The sequence below is a fragment of the Mustela lutreola genome, chromosome 1, assembly GCF_030435805.1.
Source record: "Mustela lutreola isolate mMusLut2 chromosome 1, mMusLut2.pri, whole genome shotgun sequence".
Taxonomy (NCBI): domain Eukaryota; kingdom Metazoa; phylum Chordata; class Mammalia; order Carnivora; family Mustelidae; genus Mustela; species Mustela lutreola.
The window spans coordinates 213,967,036-213,986,728 of NC_081290.1; the positions used below are offsets into that span (position 1 = coordinate 213,967,036).

Consider the following 19,693-nt stretch of genomic DNA (forward strand, 5'->3'; position numbering starts at 1 on the left):
CTAGGATCCCTACCATGCTGTCTTTTCCAGGAGTCTGTATTTTAGCCTTGAAAATCCTCGAAAGCAGTGCAGATTTAAGTAGGACAGCCATATAATTTATTGTCCCAACTGGGGTAATTTTAAGAGTGAATGGGATAATTATTAGTCGTTACACTGGTGCAACAGGTGTCAGTGGGCATCTCGTAGGTAGTCAGGGCTGTACAGCATCCTAGGGAGAAGACATGGATTGAAGGATACAGAGACATCACACAGTGGCTGCCATGTCTTCTGCACATGATGCCCCTTTCTGGGGGTCCATTAATTTGAGTGAAAAGTAAAAGGTAAAGTAAACAAAGGCAAAAAGTAAAGAAGTAAAAGTGAGAACAAATCCTACTGTTTCTTTAAAATTTCACTATTTTATGATTATGCAGAACCTCAAAGGAGAAAGTCTCATCGTAGTTTTGAAACCACTTCAAACTTAGGGGCAGCACATGAAAAGATCCCCCTCTCTCCTTTTTAAACCTGCATAGTTACAAGAGCTTACATCACGTTTTCAACAAATTCACACTTGCTAACTTTGGGATTGGCAATGATTTCATCTTCACGTCCTGAAGCATTGCGTTGAGGAGTCTCAGAACATAATTTGGGCTGAAAAGAAGGACCATGATTGATGAGTGATGGCATCTGGGGTTGTGAGAAAAGGAGAGAGAAGGTAGGGAGAATGAAAGGGGTATAGGACAAGTGTGTATGCCAGTCCTAATATAGAAGACAAAAAAAATCTTGTATTTGGGGTAAATCTTCCCCCGCTGATATCTAACCCTGTTTTAATTTCACCCAGAGATTTTCTTCTCATCCTTGCTCTGAATGCTATTTCATCAACACTCACATGCCAAAGTCCGAGCAGTGGTCCTCACCCCTGGCTGCTTGTTAGTTAGAATCCTATAGGATCTCTGCAGGTGGGGCCCAGGCTTCACTCGTTTTAATACCCTATGTTCCACGACCAGGGGATTCCACTGAGCAGCTGGGATGAAGGACCACTGGCACAGAGACTAGAACCAGAGATGGGATGCAGGGCACCCAAATCTCAGTCCTTGTACTTAATGAAGTCTGTGTGACCTTGAACATATAACTCATCTGAGTTTGTGGAATTAACTTGGACTCCTTGGTGTGTCTAGCTCTAACTCTCTGAGACTGAAAAGTGAAAAGGTGAAGAATATAATGGTGTGTTGACTCAGATGATGTACATGTCCTCTTCTATGTAAATTCAAGGAAAGCTGACTTTGTTGTCTAAGAGGGCAATCTACAGTCAATGATCAGGAAGAAAATACTTATCACTCTTCTATGCATGAACAGTCACAGCTAAGTTATACAATATCATTGATAGAATCCTTTCCCAGGTTGTTCTCTCCTATGCTTTTGCTTTTTTTTTTTTTTTTTTTAATAACAGTAGAAAACCATGGGCAACATTTACAAATTCCAATACATTCTTTAATCACTTGCACCACTGACATTAGCAGATCGTTGGGCATTCTCACCATTTAGTAATTTGACATCTTACCTGAGTGACAGCAACATTTGTCCCATCGGTGACTTCCACACTCATATTATAGACGGACCTCTGTTCTGCATCCAAAGGTTTTGCAATGACAATGGTCCCGACACCCTTCTCTGCGTCAAAAGAGCTGTCAAAATTCCCCCCTGATGATTTCACAAAAACAACACAAAATTAGCATATCTGAGAAGTTATTACATCTGTTGAAGCATATAGCTTTAAAGGGAGATCTCATATAGAAATATTTTTTGACAGGCATCCCCATGGTTCAATTTTATACATCTTAAATGGGACCTCTTTATTTCCAACTTAATTTGTATTTCCAAACACAGCCTCTACAATGCATAACAAATGTCACAAAAAAGGATGTATTGCAAAGAAAAACCTCAGCACTAATGGTAAAGAAGTAAAGCATAACCTGACTCAGTAAAATATTTAGAAAGCTTAAGGCCCTCCCCCTTGTGGTTTTTCTGCTAAGAATTTCTAGACCTTTCTGCTTTTTCTAAAATAGATTAAATTCGAAGTAAATAAGTAGTCCAGTTATTAACAAAACTGTGTAGACATTCTTAAATCTAGGATTGATGGTAAACATTTGGTTGATAGAATTCAGATTCCCTCCAGTAGATGTCAGAAATAAAAGTATAAATAGTAGAAAATAAGAAAAAGGACCAAAAAATTGAGTTTCAAGTAAAAAACTTTGTATCTGCAAGTTGGGGTGTTTATAGAAATTTTTTTTGGCCATTTTGACAGTGTGAATTATTTTTGTCCCCCATAAGTAGCAAGTTTATGGGAGATTTATAAAATGAAATCTGGAAGGAAGTAGAAGAATACCTCAGTTTATGTGATATCACTCATAAAGCAATCAGTACAAAAGTTTAAAAAACTTTCCTCTCCAGTCTGTCGGACCAAGTACAGCCCACAATCTGTGAACAATGTGCAAAGACAACACAGGCTATTTTGAAATTACTGTAGCTGTTTCCATCTCTGTGAACTAAAATGTGGTTTATGATCTTTCCCAAAATGATTTTTTTCTCTTTTTAAGGAGGAGAAAAGATAATGGTATAAATGCTGGACTGACTTTAATTAAATATCAGTACATGTTCACAAGTTCTATTTATTTTAGTCTGAAATTTCATGATGTCAATTAATTTTGTTCTTGGATAGTAATTTTATTTAGCTACAGCACAGAGGGCAATGCTTTCACTGAATTTCATAATTTAGGAAAGAAATCTTGGCTTCTCTTATGTTCACCATACTCTGCATTTCATTTTGTGGATCAATGAAAAATACCATATACAATTTCTATGATACTACAATTACAAATGAGTGAATGACTGACTTCAGAGAAAGGAGAATTTAACCTGAATTAGTAGAATGGGATGTACGGTGACACAAAATAAATCATATGGTTTTCTTAAAAAAAAAAAAAAAAAACACCAGTGGTATATATTTCAAATACTTATTGCTTGCAGCTGTCATATACACTTAAGATTATTTAATTGCTAGAGGGAACATAATTGCCCTTGACATTTAATTAAAGTTATGGAGATACAGGGGGACCACAGAATTACTTGGAGATGATATATTTTTCAAAAATTTCATCTAAAAAGAGACTCATCTTCCAATTAATATCTTTAATTGATTTACTGAGGAGCACTTAATGTTAACTCCAAAAAAAAAAAAAAATCTTTTGAAGAACAGGAGAAGGAGAAAGGGGAGGAAATCAGGGAAGCAAACCTCAGGTCACTGTTTCTCTTTCGAAGGGAGTGCTTCCTGTTGAAAACTACATGAAATAAAATGTAAGGCTGTTTCAAGCACCTTGAACTACCACCCTAATGAGCAAAGAAAAATCATTTGCTATCAACTAGTACATTCTGAAAAAAAACTTTGTCACAGAAAGTTTCAAAGGAAGGACATCAAAGACGTCAGACCTGTGTGGAAGGGTATACTGCCATTTCCTGGGCTGTTTTGGGTGGATGCTACTTCATATTTTAAATCACATTTAAAATCATTTTTCGCATGTTTTCCTAACCAGGTTGTTTACTTTCTTAAATATGAAAACACATTATTTTTGGGGGGGGGGGCAGGATTAGGATCTAGGAAAAAAAGATCATCCTGCTATGTCAATTTATTTCAGAAGGTGGAAATTGGTAGGTCAGGGCAAAACAGAAATTATGCAAATTATAAAACTTTGGTTTGCTCCCGTTTAAAGATGCACGAAAATGAAATGCAGAGAACAGACAAGCCAAGATTTCCAACTTCAGTTCCTGTTTAAATGGGGCAATCCTATGTGCTCTCTCTCACTGCCTGGGATGCCCATTTTCCTCAGGGCCCTGTGCTGAAAGACATAATTATTTCACGGGCCGAGTGGCATAAAAGTTGCATAGTTTACAAATGGCATATAGATTGTGTTTTCTTATCAGTCATTTTTCATATGAAAAAACATTTTTGGCTACTTTAAGGGATATGATTTTTTTAAGTTCTCTCTCTTCCTTTTGCTGTGTGTGTGTGATTGGGTGTATGTGTGTGTATCTCCCTCACATCCCGTTACTGTTTCCAATACTCTAGAAACTTCTAAAAGGGTGGGAGATAGACAAATGAAAGGCAGGTCAAGGCGAGCTTGAGAGACAGGGTCTGTGAAGTGTCTCTCAGCCCGTCAATATGGTGAGCAGCCTTTGAGAGTTGCTTCCAGAGCTTGTGCTCCGAGTTAAACCAAGACTGCATGTGAAAAGAGGCTCCCCAAATCTTCCCTTGATTTTAAATTGAATTTCTGACAAGGGAGGCAGAATCCAGACCAGCAGTGCACCATCAACCCTCACACAATTTAATAAGCTACCACTTAGGCATCCAGTTCATGAACGACTCCGTATCTCTCCCCCAGGGCTCATTTCTCAGGCTCCCTTTTAGCCTGAAAGGTGATTTCATTTCATGGGGAACCACGGCCAATTCATCTGGGGTGAGACTATCAAATGGAAGGAGTCTTTTCTCGCTAGCAGCATTCTGTTTCAACAAGATGTGCTTCCTCAGAGCCAGTAACACAACATGCAAAGCCAGAGTGTGCTAGTGCAGCAGCGTTAGGCTAAACGAAAGGTGGGGGACAGGGGAGGACACCGCCGAGCTGGTCTGAGCTTCAACAAAGTGGGAAATTAGAAAAGTCACAGCCTGAATGTTGCTGCGGGGGTGTGCGGCAGAGATGGTTAAAAGCGAGGTTGTGAACAGCCCACATAACAGATAGTTCATGTCAGGAACATGGCTCTGTGACCATTTTTGGTCAAGACGGGTGTAATAGAGTAAACGAAGAGCAGAAGAGGAGGGTTGGGTTTCTCTTGGATTCTCAAGTTAAACATAACAAGTCAGAATATCCTAAAAAGCTTCAAAAATGGGATAGGGGTGAAAATACTTGAAGCCAGCAGTTACCGCTTAACTATGCTGGGCAGCAGGGCACTGGCCTGTGATCTGGTCAAGCCTTTCTTTAAAGAAGGGTACAAAATGTCACCATGTCTCCATAATGAGATCCAATGGCGGGTACCCTACCGCCTCCCCTTTAGAGAAGCTTCCAGGCCCGGCCCCTAGCATATGATTCCGTTCCACTCTGTGTGTAATTGTAAAAACACCAACCGAAATCTAGTAGTCACCAAGGGGGGAAGTGTTATGTGAGAGGCTTCCAAAACACCGAGCTGCTGAATCTCAATGAATTAAGGGAGTCGTTCACAAGCTGTTCATTCAAGTTCGGCATGTACGTCGAACTTAAGGAAAAATGCTAAACACCGATTATGGTTTGATCATGAATAATTTTCTGTCTTGGAATGAAGCAAGCACAATATGGGGCTGAAAAGGATATTTACATGGAAGGCAGGAGATGCTGGGTAGAGGTCAGGAAACAGTGGTAGGAAGGAAAATCCTTCTAGAATCTGGTTTAAAATTCATTTTCTTAAAATAATTGATGTACGAGGTGCTTTTGGCACTTTTTATTATTTCGCTGAAACCTCTTCAGATGTGCTCCTATGGTCTGTAATGTCACTATGGAGAAACGGGAGGGCTTTGGGGGATCAAATTAGGGACAGAGTGCAGAATAGGAGAAATGAAGTATTTGAGGTCCACTGAATGTCTTTGAGCAAATACTACTCTAATGGGTACGCAACTGTGTTAGAAATGGTACACAGACATGGCTTCTCTCAGGAGGGCTGGGTAAGAGTTTTGGGATAAGGAAACATGGTTGCTTGATTAGAAAAGACTCAGTCTATTGTCAGAGACCAGACCTGCTATTAGCGCTACCAAAGAGTTTCACTTGCCCACTTGATCCAACTCTAAGGGATGGCTCCACTTGGGGACAAGGCTCGAGAAGGACAGATGTAAGCTCATGTGATGAAAGCAGCCCAGAACCCAAAGTCTGTAGGAATCTATGACCATGTATGAGCCAAGGTGATCTTTATATACCTACAACATGGACAGGCCTTTGGCTAGAGCTGGACCTATGTGATAGCTTGCACCATCAGAGAATTGTTTTCAAGGAAAATAAGCAAGATATTTCAAGTGCTTTCTGTCCCCAAGAAAAACCATTTTCCTAACCGAAGTACCAAGTAAAAAGCAAGAAGAGTGGGTGGCAGCATCCACCATCAAACTGTGGGTGAAGTGGAATTGTTTGAAGTGTATAATAATGGTGGTCTTTACAATACAAATATTTGCCATTGGGATAAAGATATGTGGAATGAGCTGCGAACCAGATTGCCTGCACATTAAAAAGAATGTAAATCAAGGAGCTGCTGAGTTGAATCATAGTCTCCTGAGAAGTGTGAAGATATGTGATAAAAACCACAAAGGATTATGGGTTATTTTTGTTCCCTTCATTTCTCTTTTAACACAGAGAAGGAACATGCTGTGCATTGGGCTGTTTAAACACAGAACAGCTGAACTTTATGGTGTTTCCTTTTAATTACAGCTTTCTTTACTGGGTTACAAGTAGGGCTTCTGTTTCTGGAAGCTGAAGAGGGTTCCGCTACATAATATTGTAAGCAGTGGTCTCTTCGGAGGAACAGGAAAGTGACTGGCTGATCTGTGGTAAAGGGGTCCACACTTGGGAATGAGATCTCTCTTGCTATAGTTTTTGTGAATTTATATTACGGTGGGAGGAAAAGGAATGCGGTTAAACAAGAATCGGGTAGATCCGGAAATATGGAAATGAGGAGACTACACTCCCAGGGGGAAAAGCATGCAGAAACACTATATCTGCTTACTTAATGAGAATTCGTTTGTTACGGGCATCTGTAAACTTCAAGTGCTCGGCCAGGATGCTGAAAGCTCTGGAATGTCTTGTATAGGTGTCTAGGTGCCCTAGGTGTATAATGGAACCAGGTCTTGACTGTCTTGGAAGAGTTGCTGAGTATTTACCTAAGCAAGACCGCAGCTTCAATATGAGATCTCATTTTAGATCTATGCTAATGGTATATGCCAATATTCCACTATAATATATTGCCAAATTTCTTAAACATCAGGAAGCCGTGTTCCCTATCTTTTCCCTCTGAGTTAGCTTGGCTGAGGAAGACACTCAGTTACCAAAGGGAAAAGAGAGTAGAGTCTGGATGGTCAAGGATAACTATGCAAGAAATACTGAAAGTGAGAAGGAAACATCTGAATATGATAAAGAAAACAATAGATTTTTAGAGAAGGGAAAAGCATTGTCAGCAGATTGAAAAAAAAAAAAAGACTCTGTTCGATTAGAAAGGATTCTAAAAAGGGGGATTTGGTGGAAGGGAGACCATATTGATCGTGAGAGCCACCACAGCACCTGGGGATAAGATTTAATGTCTGTGGTGAAACAGAATCGGTGTTTCAAGATATTGTTGGCTGGATGTGGGGATGGAAATAAAATCATGTTCTGTTTGGGAACTGGGCCCAGTAATTTCAGTTTGCAGAAGAAGCTCAGCTAGAGGTGACCTGATCTACAGTGAAATCTCTGTGATGGAAGCATCTAGACTAGAGGGACAACGCTGTAGGTTTTTGTTAAGAGAACTGACACCAAGAGGATTAGGAGGAGGGTGGCATTTAGAAACAGGAAGGTGGAGAAACATGAAAACTGGTGCTATGTTTTTGATGATTCCTGGCTATGTATTTGGGGCAGCCTGAAGGATTCCATCCGGGGAGGTTAGTCACCTATAAACTGCCCCTCTCTTCTCGGGATAGTTCTCATTTTGTCCACGGTGCCATGGTTGCTAAGGCTGGGAATATAGCAGAAGGTCATGCTAACTCTGGATTGGTCTCAAGAGGTGTTAGTAGGGCTAATAATTGGCTGCCTGGAGCATCTCCATGGGTCACCACTGCTTATCCCACTCACCCTGAAGCAATCAACACAAGCATGGGCAGGAGGAAGGGATGAGGAGACAAAGGCCTTGACTGTTAAGAATGGAGATTGGATCAACACAAATGAAAAGACACCATTGCACTGAAAATGCTAACGTGAAAACATGCAGGTAAGGTGACATGCAGCATTACCAGCATTACTACACACAAACACACACGCAGGAAGGCTGAGGAATTGCAAACTGATCAGGATATCTGGGATCAAATGGCTATTGGGACTGAATGTCAGAGAAAAGTGTGCTTGGAGGATTTTTTGAAGTGGGTACATGTGAGGTAGGGCAGGGGGGATGGTAGCAGGCTGCGTCACGGGGCAGGACATTGCATGTGTGGATCACACAAGGGGGTGAAGCAGTGCTGTTGGGTGTAGAGGAGCTTGTCAACTGGAGTGTCAGGGGAGGAGGAAGATAAACGGGTGGCTAATGAGAGACACTAAGCCCTCCCACAGCAAAGGACAGCAATGCCAAGAGCCCTGCTGCCTGCTGGATTTTGACTACACTCTTCTCTGGGCTATTTACTTATTTCTTAAAAGATTTATTTATTTATTTTAGAGAGAGAGAGAGAGAGAGACAGACAGACATCAGGGGAGAGGGGCAGAGGGAGAAGAGAATCTTAACTAGATGTCATGCTATGTGCAGAGCCTGATGCAGGACTCCATCCCACAAGCCTGAGATCGTGACTTGACCTGAAACCAAGAGTCTGACACATAACCGACAGGTGCCCCTGGGCTATTTAAGAGAAATCCCTTTTGCACATGCCCCTGGAGGCCTGGCACCAGGGACACAGGGAGAAAGTGAGATGCGTTTCCCGTGACTCCAGTTGGAAGTGGCAGTGAAGGAACCACCAAAGGGGATGGCATAGAGAACGAGGTGATGCGCGCGCGCCGTTCTCTGTTTCACTAAGAAAGAAGCAGCATCAGAGAAAAACTTAATGGACCGAAAACTACTGAGAAGATACAGACTCAAAGACATCTTTCACGGATCAGAAGAGGTTCCATTTCAAATGCTTTAAGTGGAGATGAAGAAGGAGTTGAAAGCTTGGAATGAGGATGGCCAGGTACAGGGATGGTAGATTTAATGCCAACCAAGCAAAACAGAGACATTCTACCGGCATTCCAGCAAATGAAATAATGCAGAAAACACGCCTATCTGGGGGAGTTCAAAGGACCTTCTATGGAGGTTTGATTGGAGGCCAGGGGGCATTCTTTTTCTGTGCCTCATTAAAACAGATGTGGAATGTTCTCAATGCTTTCTGCAGATCCAGCCATTCCTGGGAAGAGGGATAGGATCTTGCCCATCCCATCCAGGCAGGGACATGTGGAGGGAAATGATTCCCCCAGACCAGGTCTCTGGATTTCTGGTCTCCCACAAAGAAGCGTGGGAAGTCAGCTCCAGCTCGACCCGGAGTCCAGTCCGGGGTCGGCATCCTCTCCCTGCTGTCTCCTATGAGCTCTGGCCCATTCTGGTTCCTGGTCCTTGGCACTTATTTGCCCTGCCCTGCCTCTCCTTGCCTGTGTGTGGGGGGACAGGGGTGCTCCTTTGCCCTCTCCTTTTGCAGCCTGCTGTGCTTGCTTGCTTGCTTTCAAGGAATGTAAAGGTTGGCTCCCACGGTCTGTTCTGCACGCTTCCATCTGCTTTCTCTATTCCGTTCTCGTAGGAAGCGCTCACTGGCTATATATCTAGGTTCCATTTCCTGCCTTTCCTTTTGTGGACAGCAGCCAGGGACCCTCTTGGTGGAGCTTTTAGGTCTATGAATGGCACTACTGCTGCAAAATAGAGGTGTTGGGAAAAATTTTAATTCTTTTTTCCAATTGGAAGAGGCCCCATCACATAACCCAACCTACCAAATGATAGAAACAAAACAACCAAAAGCCCATATACCTCAAAAGCAGAGAAAAAAATAATTTTTTAAGTAAATCAAAACCACCCCTCCCCCAAATCCAAACCCCATCAAACCTCAAACAAAGGAGTCAGTGGATTCGAGTAATGCAATAGTTGTTAGAGGCATTGTATGAAATCTGTGGGCTGCCCTTGAGCCTGTCATAGGCAGTTATGAAAGATGTAATTTAATTTGCTTTAAAAAAAAAAACCGTAAAAGGCAGATTGGATAGCTGTATTTTAGCAAATGTGTGTGCACTAAGGGTACCTTCTGTTGAACAGTTCTGCCCACAAGCTGTCTGTAGAATATAGAACATCTCTCGAGCATGCTTGCCACCTTGAAGCAGGGCAGTCGGGAGCAGAAAAAAAAAAAAGAACAGAATGCAGAAAAAAGGTGAAGAAAAGAGAGAAATGAAGGACAGCAAGTCTAGTACCATCAATACATTTAGAAATGAGATTAGCCAAGTGTGACAATAGAATTTAAATGACACACAGAAAGACATTAAGATTGCAGTAAATAACATACTATGGAAAATCCAGCCAAAGAGCACTTTCTGTTCAGCTTAGCTACAGAGTTGGAACGAAAGCACAGGTCGATTATTCATTTTACTGGCTCTTTTGCATTCCAGCACTATACATCTTTTCATCTTAGCACTAATTGTTAGTGGGTTGTTTTTTTATTTTTGTATTTTTTGTATATCTTGGTATTTTTTGCATTTTTTTTGGCTAGTTACTCCAGTCCGTGATTACATTGCCCATTACTGCTCTGGAGGACTCGAACTTACCAACTATGTCAAACCACAGAGGGGTGTTAGCTGGCTGCACAGACACCACCCCTACAATCTCGGTGACTCTATCGCTTTCCATGACTGTGAAGTTATAAAACGGCTCGTCAAAAGTCAGCGGTATAGGTGAAGGGGGTGGTTTCTTAATCCATTCAATGTGGAGGCGGGCCGTGGAGGATTTCTGTGGGCGCCCATTGTCCACTGCCTTTATCTACTCACATATGGAGAGAACATAGAAAGAGGTCTTAGAGCTCAGATCCCTGTGGAAATTGGGGTCTGTCCCTCATCCATCGTGGGCCCAAGAATCCCTCCTCATCACGGTGTCCGCAAAGGGAAAGGATGGCAGAGTCTGGGGAGAATGTGCTCAGGAATCAGGGGACACAACTGAGTCATGTTGGGGGGGGTCCCATACCACATTCACTGGAAGGTGATCTGAACCAACTTTACAGATGTGGAAAACTTGAAAAACAGAAGATGCACTTACCATTTGTAGTGTTTTATGGGCATGACTGATAGTCACATAAGTAGGAATAGCTCATTTGATTCCTTGTACCTCTGGTGGTGATGCTTGAAAGGGAATGAAGTGCGCCGTGAATCCTTAAGTGTGGATGAGAATGTGTGTGGTCGTGTTGTGCGGCTCCTTCCTTCTGCTTTATTCTGGGGAAAGCACTGTGTTCACTCAGAATCCGAGGAAGGTGAGGGGATAGGTGTGGGAAAGGCAGCAGCTTTGCTCACACTGCCTTGGAAGCCCCTCAGATAGGCCAACTCTGAAGGGGCAAACAACTCTTTTGGTGAAAGCATGGGTTCCTGGAGACAGCGGGATGGGGAGGAGGGTTTTAATGACTCTTCCCTATGGTCTTATATAAGCACTGAAGAAAGCAGTTCTGCCCACTCAGCTGTGCAGGGTGAACTGCTATGTTGACCTGGACTTCAATGACAGTTCAAGTTCAACAAGCAAAAACCACGGACAGAAAATTTTTAAAAATCAATACATTTAAAAAAAAAAAAGGATTTTAAAATATCACATCTTAAAAATAACACGTACAAGTGCATGGTCACTTGTTACAGCCTTTAAAAACAGTGACAATTCACAGCACCCAAATGCCATGGAATCATGACAACCACTTTGCCCCAGAAATTTCCTGTGGGACAGAAGACCTATGAGGATTTATGTCTTCTTAGGTCAGGTTTCCTAGGAGCAGGGTCTGAGACAGGGATTTGAGTACAAATTGTTTTGGGTGGAAGTGTTCTTGGGACAAAGGTACTGAATGAAGCAGGATGAACAGGAGAAAGAAGGTAAACATAGGTGTGGTCTCAGCTGAAGTTTAACCTCAGCCTGATCCCATGGGGGTTTCTGAATCCTCAGTTGTACTGCTGGGTTGAATCCACCTGGAGGCAAGGGGTCCGCTTTTTGTACCACTTAGTCATTGGCTATGGGCTGCTGGCCTGGGATGGGAGTGTGTAACCTCCTGGGTCAAGAAGGTCAGCCAAGGATGATTCTCTCTAGAAGGGGGAAAATATGAGCACTTAGCAGCCAACACTCTACAACAGTTGGGGTATAGCTGCACCAGCCTATGGGGATCTGGCTGGGGCACAAACAGTATCCACTACAGTTTGTCCATCCAGTCTTCAAAGTCTCCCATTGTCACACAACTAGAGTAACACACATTACATCAGAGCTGCTAATGGTAGAAAGAGGGTCACTTCTCTGTTATCTTCTTTTCTCTGCCCACAGTTCCGGATAGGTTATTGAGCAGGGAAAGAAACCCAAGTCCAGACCATAAGACAGTAAAGACAAATTAAGGAACTCAGACCATCCTTTAAAATAATACAGGACTGACTCTATACAACAGAGAAGGCTACAAACTAAGAGAAGGACGGCAGATGGAGCTGACTCTTGACAGCTGTTGGGACACTGGCAAGGACCCATCACTCATAAGGATGATCCATCCCCTTTCTGGCCTAGATGCTACCTTTCTAAAGTGTTGGGGGGTGGTGAGAGCAGGTGGTACTTTTAGATACAGGAATTCTAAGTCTCTATTTGAGATAGTGCTCATTTTTTAAAAAAATTCTCTAACAATGAAGAATGTAGTCATTTCTTACTTAAGTTTTTTCACTTTGGCAGCTTATGTAGAATAAGCATAGCTAAGATTCATGTCTCAATTTTCTCGGCTAAATTCATGTCCTATTACACTGTCAATGATTACAAGAGTTGTTTTCTTTGGGAAGTGAATGATATGTTGGGTGGTAGGTGTAACATGTCACTCTCGTGTTCCCCTACCCTCAATTTTCATCTATGCTGAATACCTTACAATGGTTTAAGGCTGTAGGAAGTGTGGCTGAGTATGTGACGGGGCAGGCTGTGTACTGGAGATGGAGGAGGTTTGCTGATAGGACACAACCGAAGGAAATGGTCTCATTATTTAAAAATTTCACTGAAGGAGAAAGTAGTAGCCTTCCACAGCCATGTGGCTGTACTTATCACTCTAAAGATTTATTACTCAAATGCATATACATGAGGAAGAAAGAAAGTCCCCCCTTCCCATGAATATTACTGAGGTTCAGAAAGATCTTACCGTTAGGATGTCATAACTCCCTGCTGTAAACTGCTTTCTGGAAGAAACCATGCCAGTTTTAGGGTCAATAAAAAACTTTCCATCATCATTCCCATCCACGATACTGTAGGAGATTTCTGCATTGGGGCCTTCATCTCTGTCAAACGCAAAAGCCCTATAAATGGGTTCTCCCCTTTTTTTCCGGTCACGTTCTGGCAGCTTGATCTGGTAGACCTTCTCTGGGAACTGTGGTTTATTGTCATTTTCATCCAAAACCTGAACCACCACCCAAATTGTGGACTGTTTTGGAGAGGAACCGCCATCTGTCACGGTCACCTGAGTTTTGAAAGAGAAAGCATTTTGCAATCAGAATGGAGAAAACCCTTTCTTGCCACTCCTCCCTCCGGCTGCCCACAAAAGGCCTCTTCTGTGCCTTAGGGCAGCTCAACTTTTCTTATTCCTGTCGCTCATAGTCAATGTATAACTTTTCATAGTTCATCTGTAAAAGCAGGGACTGCTCTACATCCAGTAATGGAAATCCTTGCTGAAACGGTGGGAGGAAAGCAGAGTTCTCATTGTGCTGTGGAGTGGAGAGGGAGAGGAAAATAAGACTGACTTTACAAAACGTACTAGCTTATATAAGCTTATGGTCATGAAGTATGACCCTCGACAGACACAAAAAACCGTATCATCATTAGTACATGTTAACCAATGGGCATTTCTTCTAATTCTTGGACAATGATATCACCATCTTCCAATTTCATGGAAAATTTGTGAGTTTTGCACTGCCACTATACAAAAGGAAAACCGAAATATATGCTTCATAATTTTGATGGCTCATCGTAAGTACATTTAACAGTTATAATACATTTTTTTTAATAGTAACAAAATAATGGCTTTTCCTCTCTGGGAAACTTGAGGGGGATGGACACTTCTTTCTGCATCTCTGAGGTGCTATTCTTACGAGTGTCTGGGAAAACTGAGAGAGAGGAGAGAAATGAAAAGGAGACGTGGTGTCTTGGTCATCTTCTTCTTGGTCATAGTGATAATAATTACTATCATAGAAATACTTGTACGTGGGGATGGGGACACTGTTCATAAAGCACTCTTGCATACGTTGTATCACTCACTTTCCAAAACACCTTCTTCACTAAGTGGAGGTTTACTTGTTCCTATTTGACAGATGAGTAAACAAAGCCTCAAAGGCCCCTCTTATTACCAAGAGTCAAAGCCAGATATTAAGTTTTTGGCAAATCTTAATGTTCTGTGTGACCACAAACCTGGAAGAACCTGTGTTTCTTCTTTAAATCATTACCTAGAATAAGACAGCTTATTCCTACAAAATACATATTTGGAGGCTGGAAGGAACATGAAGACGTACTCGGCACCAAAAGGAGAAAAACAGCAGTAAATTACAGCACCTGGTCATCCAGTTTTTCACCTAATAAAGCAACCTGACAGGAATAATGGAAACAAAGGCCAGAAACGTGCAAAAACAAATTAAAGGCTTTTTGCAAAATGGAACTGCAGTGTAGTTCAGTTTCTCTTGCAAGCCGCCTAGGAGAATGGCTTTAATAGACTTAAGATAAATTTTCATAGGAGTTCTTGCTTTCTTTGAGAAATCAATCAAGTTTCCTTCTAAAGTTATTTTCCCAATTGGTTTGTTATGTTTCACAAAAGATCACGTTGGGACCACTATGTGCCAGCGCTGGATTTTGACTCCTGAGATTTTCCCGGACACGCTGAGCTCTAAATGTTACACTCCCAGGTGAGCCGTGTTGACCAAAACACATTGATTTCTTGGCCGCTCCACTTCCCTGCCTCTCTTTCCTCCTTGAACAGCCTCCTTCCGACGCCAGACAGCTCTTGCGGTCTTCACTGTGCACAAAATCACCTCCTCATAGCGTCTCAAGAAATCCCCTGCAGTGGGCTCGAGACGGGGCCCTGGGGCTGGTTCAGGGCCACGTGGCTGCCAAGGAAAGCAGAGGCCCTCCTGCCTGCAGTTCACCACTCACTCAAGGATCCTGCTGCTGTAAAAATGGTTTCTTTTGGGGGCGCCTGGGTGGCTCAGTCGGTTAAGAATCTGCTTCGGCGCTGGTTATTATCTCAGAGTCCCGGGATTGAGGCCCAGATCGAGCCTCAGATCGAGTCTGCTTCTCTCTCTGCCCCTCACTCCCCTTGTGCTCTGTCTCTCACTCTCTCTTTCTATAACAAGTACCTAAAATACTTTTAAAGAATGCTTTCTTTTGGGGTAGAGCTGGATTTATACACCCAGGTGTTCCAGATGTCTGCTTAGCAGGGAAAGGTGGGTCCCCACAACCCCGTCTCACCTCAAGCACCCCGCTGTCTTACTCTCTCAGTCCACAAAGGCATCCTTGGGTCCTCCAGGGAGCAACAGCTCTTCCCTCTAGGGCTTTTGCACACCCCGCCCTCTCTTGCTGGAGTGCTCTTCCCGTCCCTTCCCCTCCGTCTTGCCTCCTCATCCCCGAGGTCCAGCTGAAATGTCATTTCTTCAGGGGTGCCTTCTCTGAGCCCACAGACCAAGCGCCATCCTCCTGCCCCCCTCGCATCCCTTCCTGAAGCGTACGCTTTACATTACCCTATACTTTTCTTTCGTCGCGCTCTTTTGGAAAGTAAATAAATACAATCTTCTTCGTCTGGGCTGATAAGCTGTGTACGGGCAAAACAGACTTTGCCTGGTCTGCTCGCTGCTCTCACTCCTGCGTCAAGCCACGCAGGTCGAACGTGCGCCACAAAGGCTTATTTACTGAATCAGACTCTAACTCTGGTCTTACTTGGGCAACCTCTTCAGCCAAAGCAGACTCGCCTTATAAAACTGGCAGAGACCATTCGAGGCCCTTTTTACAACAGAGCCCAGCTGCCTTTCCAGCCTTCTGGCCTGGAGCTCCTCCGTCTTATCCATGGCTTCCAGCACCCGCTGTAGCTGATCCTTCTTCAATGTGTGTGCCTGTGCCTGTGCCGGAGGCTTATTCTCCATAGCTGACCAGTATGTCCAACTATATGCCAGCAATCTATTCTCTGGACCTCTCATGTTACAGACTGAAAGCATTACCTTCAAACCTCCCCCCTCTCCTGTTTTGCTTCTCTGTGAAGGACACCCCCCACCTACTTCCACGCTCGTTTGTCCCAGAACCCCGGGCATCCACCGAGAGTCCTTTCTAGAGTCCTGTTCTTGCTCTCCACATCCAGCTGAGCTTGGGAGGCCAGCAGGTGCACATTTTCTGACACACTGCCGCAGAATAGACCTGTTGTGCACCCTGCTTGGACTGCTGCAGTAGCCTCCTGGTCTCCCTGTCTCCAACCTTCATCTTTGTTGTAAAGTTATTTCTTCCTTAAAAATCTGATCATGTCACTGACCTTGGATGACACCCTTCCGGGGCTCCTTGAAGACAAGGATCTGGCCAGACTTACTTATTACTGTGCCTTATCCATCCCTTTCCAGCCTCTGTGCCCGGTTACACTGTGAGCCTGGGAGGTTCTGAGTATGTCATGTTCTTAACATCCCCATTCCTCTGTACAGCTGACTGTCTGCACGGAATGCCTTCTCTTGGGAATATGCGTGACTCATTCTAGAAGCTTCAGTTCCAACACTCCTTCTCCGAAGTCAATCCTGCCTCTGGCGGACAGATGGAGGCACCCTCACCATGTTCCCACTCCACTGTGTGCATAACTCCAGGACATAGTAATTATCATCTGTGTTTTCCAGTGTCTGTACGCTTGTCAGTCTCCACTCAAACCTTCCAGAACAACCCTAGGTCAGGGATTGTCTCTTATTCATTGTTATGTTCTGGTACCCTATGCAGCCCCACGTCAAATAAATGTTGTTAAATGAAATTAAGAATTAATTTATCTAAAACTCTTCCTTATGATAATAAGTGGAGGAAACATTCAGACACTGAAAAGTCTCTGTTTCTTCATCTGTAAAAACAATGAAGAGATGGATAACATACAATCCCTAAGTGTTTCTTGCTTTATGAATCTAGGAATGGGGGTTAGACAGAGCTAGTACAACTTTCATACCCACCGGACATCACGAGCACATCACCAATCCCATGATTACTCATAGTGATTTCTAGCCACTTCTCAAACTGTGCTGGTCATTGCAGACACTTATCTACAATCTACTGAAGTGATCTATTCATGTGTTTTGGCTCTTTCAACAGGCTCAGAGGCAGGGACCTTGACTTTTTCATCCTTGCTGTAACCTAGTGTACTCTCAGTAAATGCTTGCTCAATGACTACGTCATTTCTGACCTCAGAGTCTTCATTTCCATTTTTTATTTCTCTAGACCCACTCATGTGTCCAGCTCTGTTTGTACCTGGAATATCAATCATCAATGATTCCATCAGCTTTTTAGACTTTATTTTTCCGTGTTGCCTTAGGGCTCAGCCCACTAGCTGGAATCAGTCTCTGTGGAAAAGGAGTAGCAGCACCGGGGACCAAAGCAAAACTAACATAAGTCCCCACCATCTCTCCACTGAGCCATTTTTCATTAACAATGAATTCTATTGTTTAGAAAACTCTCCCCTCTTTCTCTGCCACAATGCAACAGGGGAATACCAAGCCATCCTAACCTGGATTTTCTGTTCTCATCAATGATCAATAATCAGTGGTTTGGCAATTAATCAAAGCCTGAAAGACTCATTTCTTTAGGTGGTTACAGCGAGCACCTAACAAAAGGAACCACAACGCAAGCAGTTCCACTGAAAGTACAGTCCAGTCCATTTCATTTTCCTGTGGTGTCCTTGGGGTCTGTGATTATCAGGTAGAACCAGAGGAAATCAACACACCCCAGTGGATTATAACGATAAAACCACAAAGAGGAACATGTTTATATGTCTATCTCTGGAAGATGCAAAAGCTTTATAAGACCAAACATGGATGGACATGGAGAATTCTGGATTCAAGGCAGCTGGTGAAAGCCACGCTTCTTACTCACTGAAATTTCCTGATGTTTTTGTATTTATGGTCTCTTTCCCTACAGTAGAATAGAAGTATGGATGCTGTCTGAGTGTGGAGACCTTGGGTCTTGTCCACTACCTTGTCCCTGGGGATTATTGAAAGTATCTGAAAATATATTAAATATTTCTAAAATGGAAAGTCCAATTCTGACATTCTCCTTAACTATTAATTAATCATAAATGGCTATTTCCAGGCCGTTACACTTGGCATTGTAAACCTCTCTTCAGGGATCACATATCCTTCTTCCTATACTTTGGATCTTATCCTTGACATTTTCTCATTATCAGACATATATTTAACTCACAATCATATTTATTGAATGTCTTCCTTTATTAGAATATGAGCTCCATGTGCATTGGCATTCGTCTATTTTGTTCACCCATGAATTCCTGGCACTCAAGTATTCAACAAATATTCATTCAACAAATGAAGTTTTCATCCAGTGCCATGTAGTTACACGGCAGTTTAACTTTTCGAGGGAAATTGGGAGATAACACCAACCAACAAACCACCCAACAAAAATTCTGGATTCATACTAAATTCACCTTTCTTGCATGCCCCAAATCTTCTATAATATTCTGGACCTTCTATAATATTCTGAGACCATGAACTGGCCTCAGTTTACATGCTTTCAATAAGACACACTCACTGCCTTAGGAAGCGGTCTATTGGTTGTTTGACAGGTTCATTGTTCCCAAAGCTCTTTCTAATACTGAACCTGAATCTAGCTGCCTGTCATTAGTCCAGACTGCCTGTCGCTTCCCAAAGACCAGGTTTACCTTTTGTAACTATACAGAAAAAGTCAAATTTCTCTTGCACCTTGTCTTGATAATCTGCTGCTGTGTAACCCAAAACTCAGGGGCTTAACTAACCCATAATAATTTATTTATCTCTCGTGGCTTCTAGGGCTGAACGGGGATGTTCTTACTTGGGGTCTTTCATAAGCAACTGCAGTCCCAGGGAGCTGGGTCTGTAGGTCACTGGACATGTCTATTGGTTGACACTAGCCACTGCTGGGACCACAGCTGGGGCTGAGCCTATGCTTCCTTGCAACACGATGGCTGGGTTCCTTTCATTATTTCCTTTCATTCCTTTGATTGTTCAAACAGTCTCATGAGATAGATTACACCTATTTGATAAAGAACTTTAATTTAAGAACTTGTCCTGGGTCACAGTGCTCTTAAGTGGAAGAGATTGTTTTAACCCTGGCAGTTCAGTTCTAAACCAGGGAATTGGCAAACTATAGCCCCGAGGCCAAAACCTGGCTGCCTGTTTGTATAAATAAAGTTTTATTGGGATACAGCCACACACTCATTAACATGTAACCTGGAGCTGCTCTCCTGCTATAAATACAAGAGTCCAAAGGTTGAGGCAGAGACACTGTGGGTCCCAAAGCCAGAATAGATGCTATAGTTACCATTTGGCTCTCTACATAAAGAATTTGCTGAGCTCTGTTGTAAACCTTATGTTCTGCCGCGTCTTTGGTTACAGGGCTCTCACTTAACAGCATGCCTGCTTTGCTCAGTCCTTTGCGTGGTGATTTACGTTGTCCCTACTTTTTACAGGAACCTGGTAGACATCGCCGCTTGGATTCTACAGCTAGTAAG

The 19,693-nt window shown here is 42.9% G+C and overlaps 1 protein-coding gene across 3 annotated transcripts in view; it reads right to left on the reverse strand.

The window, feature by feature from the left end:
- The window catches only part of FAT3 (FAT atypical cadherin 3), a 662,765-nt gene that overhangs the window by 112,550 nt on the left and 530,522 nt on the right, over window positions 1–19,693 (reverse strand). For all 3 annotated transcript variants that reach the window (XM_059186764.1, XM_059186755.1, XM_059186746.1), the window contains exons 5-7: window positions 13,124–13,438; window positions 10,548–10,758; window positions 1,538–1,677 (exon numbers count right to left, since the gene is read on the reverse strand). In XM_059186764.1, the coding sequence (XP_059042747.1) occupies window positions 1,538–1,677; window positions 10,548–10,758; window positions 13,124–13,438 (666 nt within the window). The remainder of the gene's footprint in view (window positions 1–1,537; window positions 1,678–10,547; window positions 10,759–13,123; window positions 13,439–19,693) is intronic.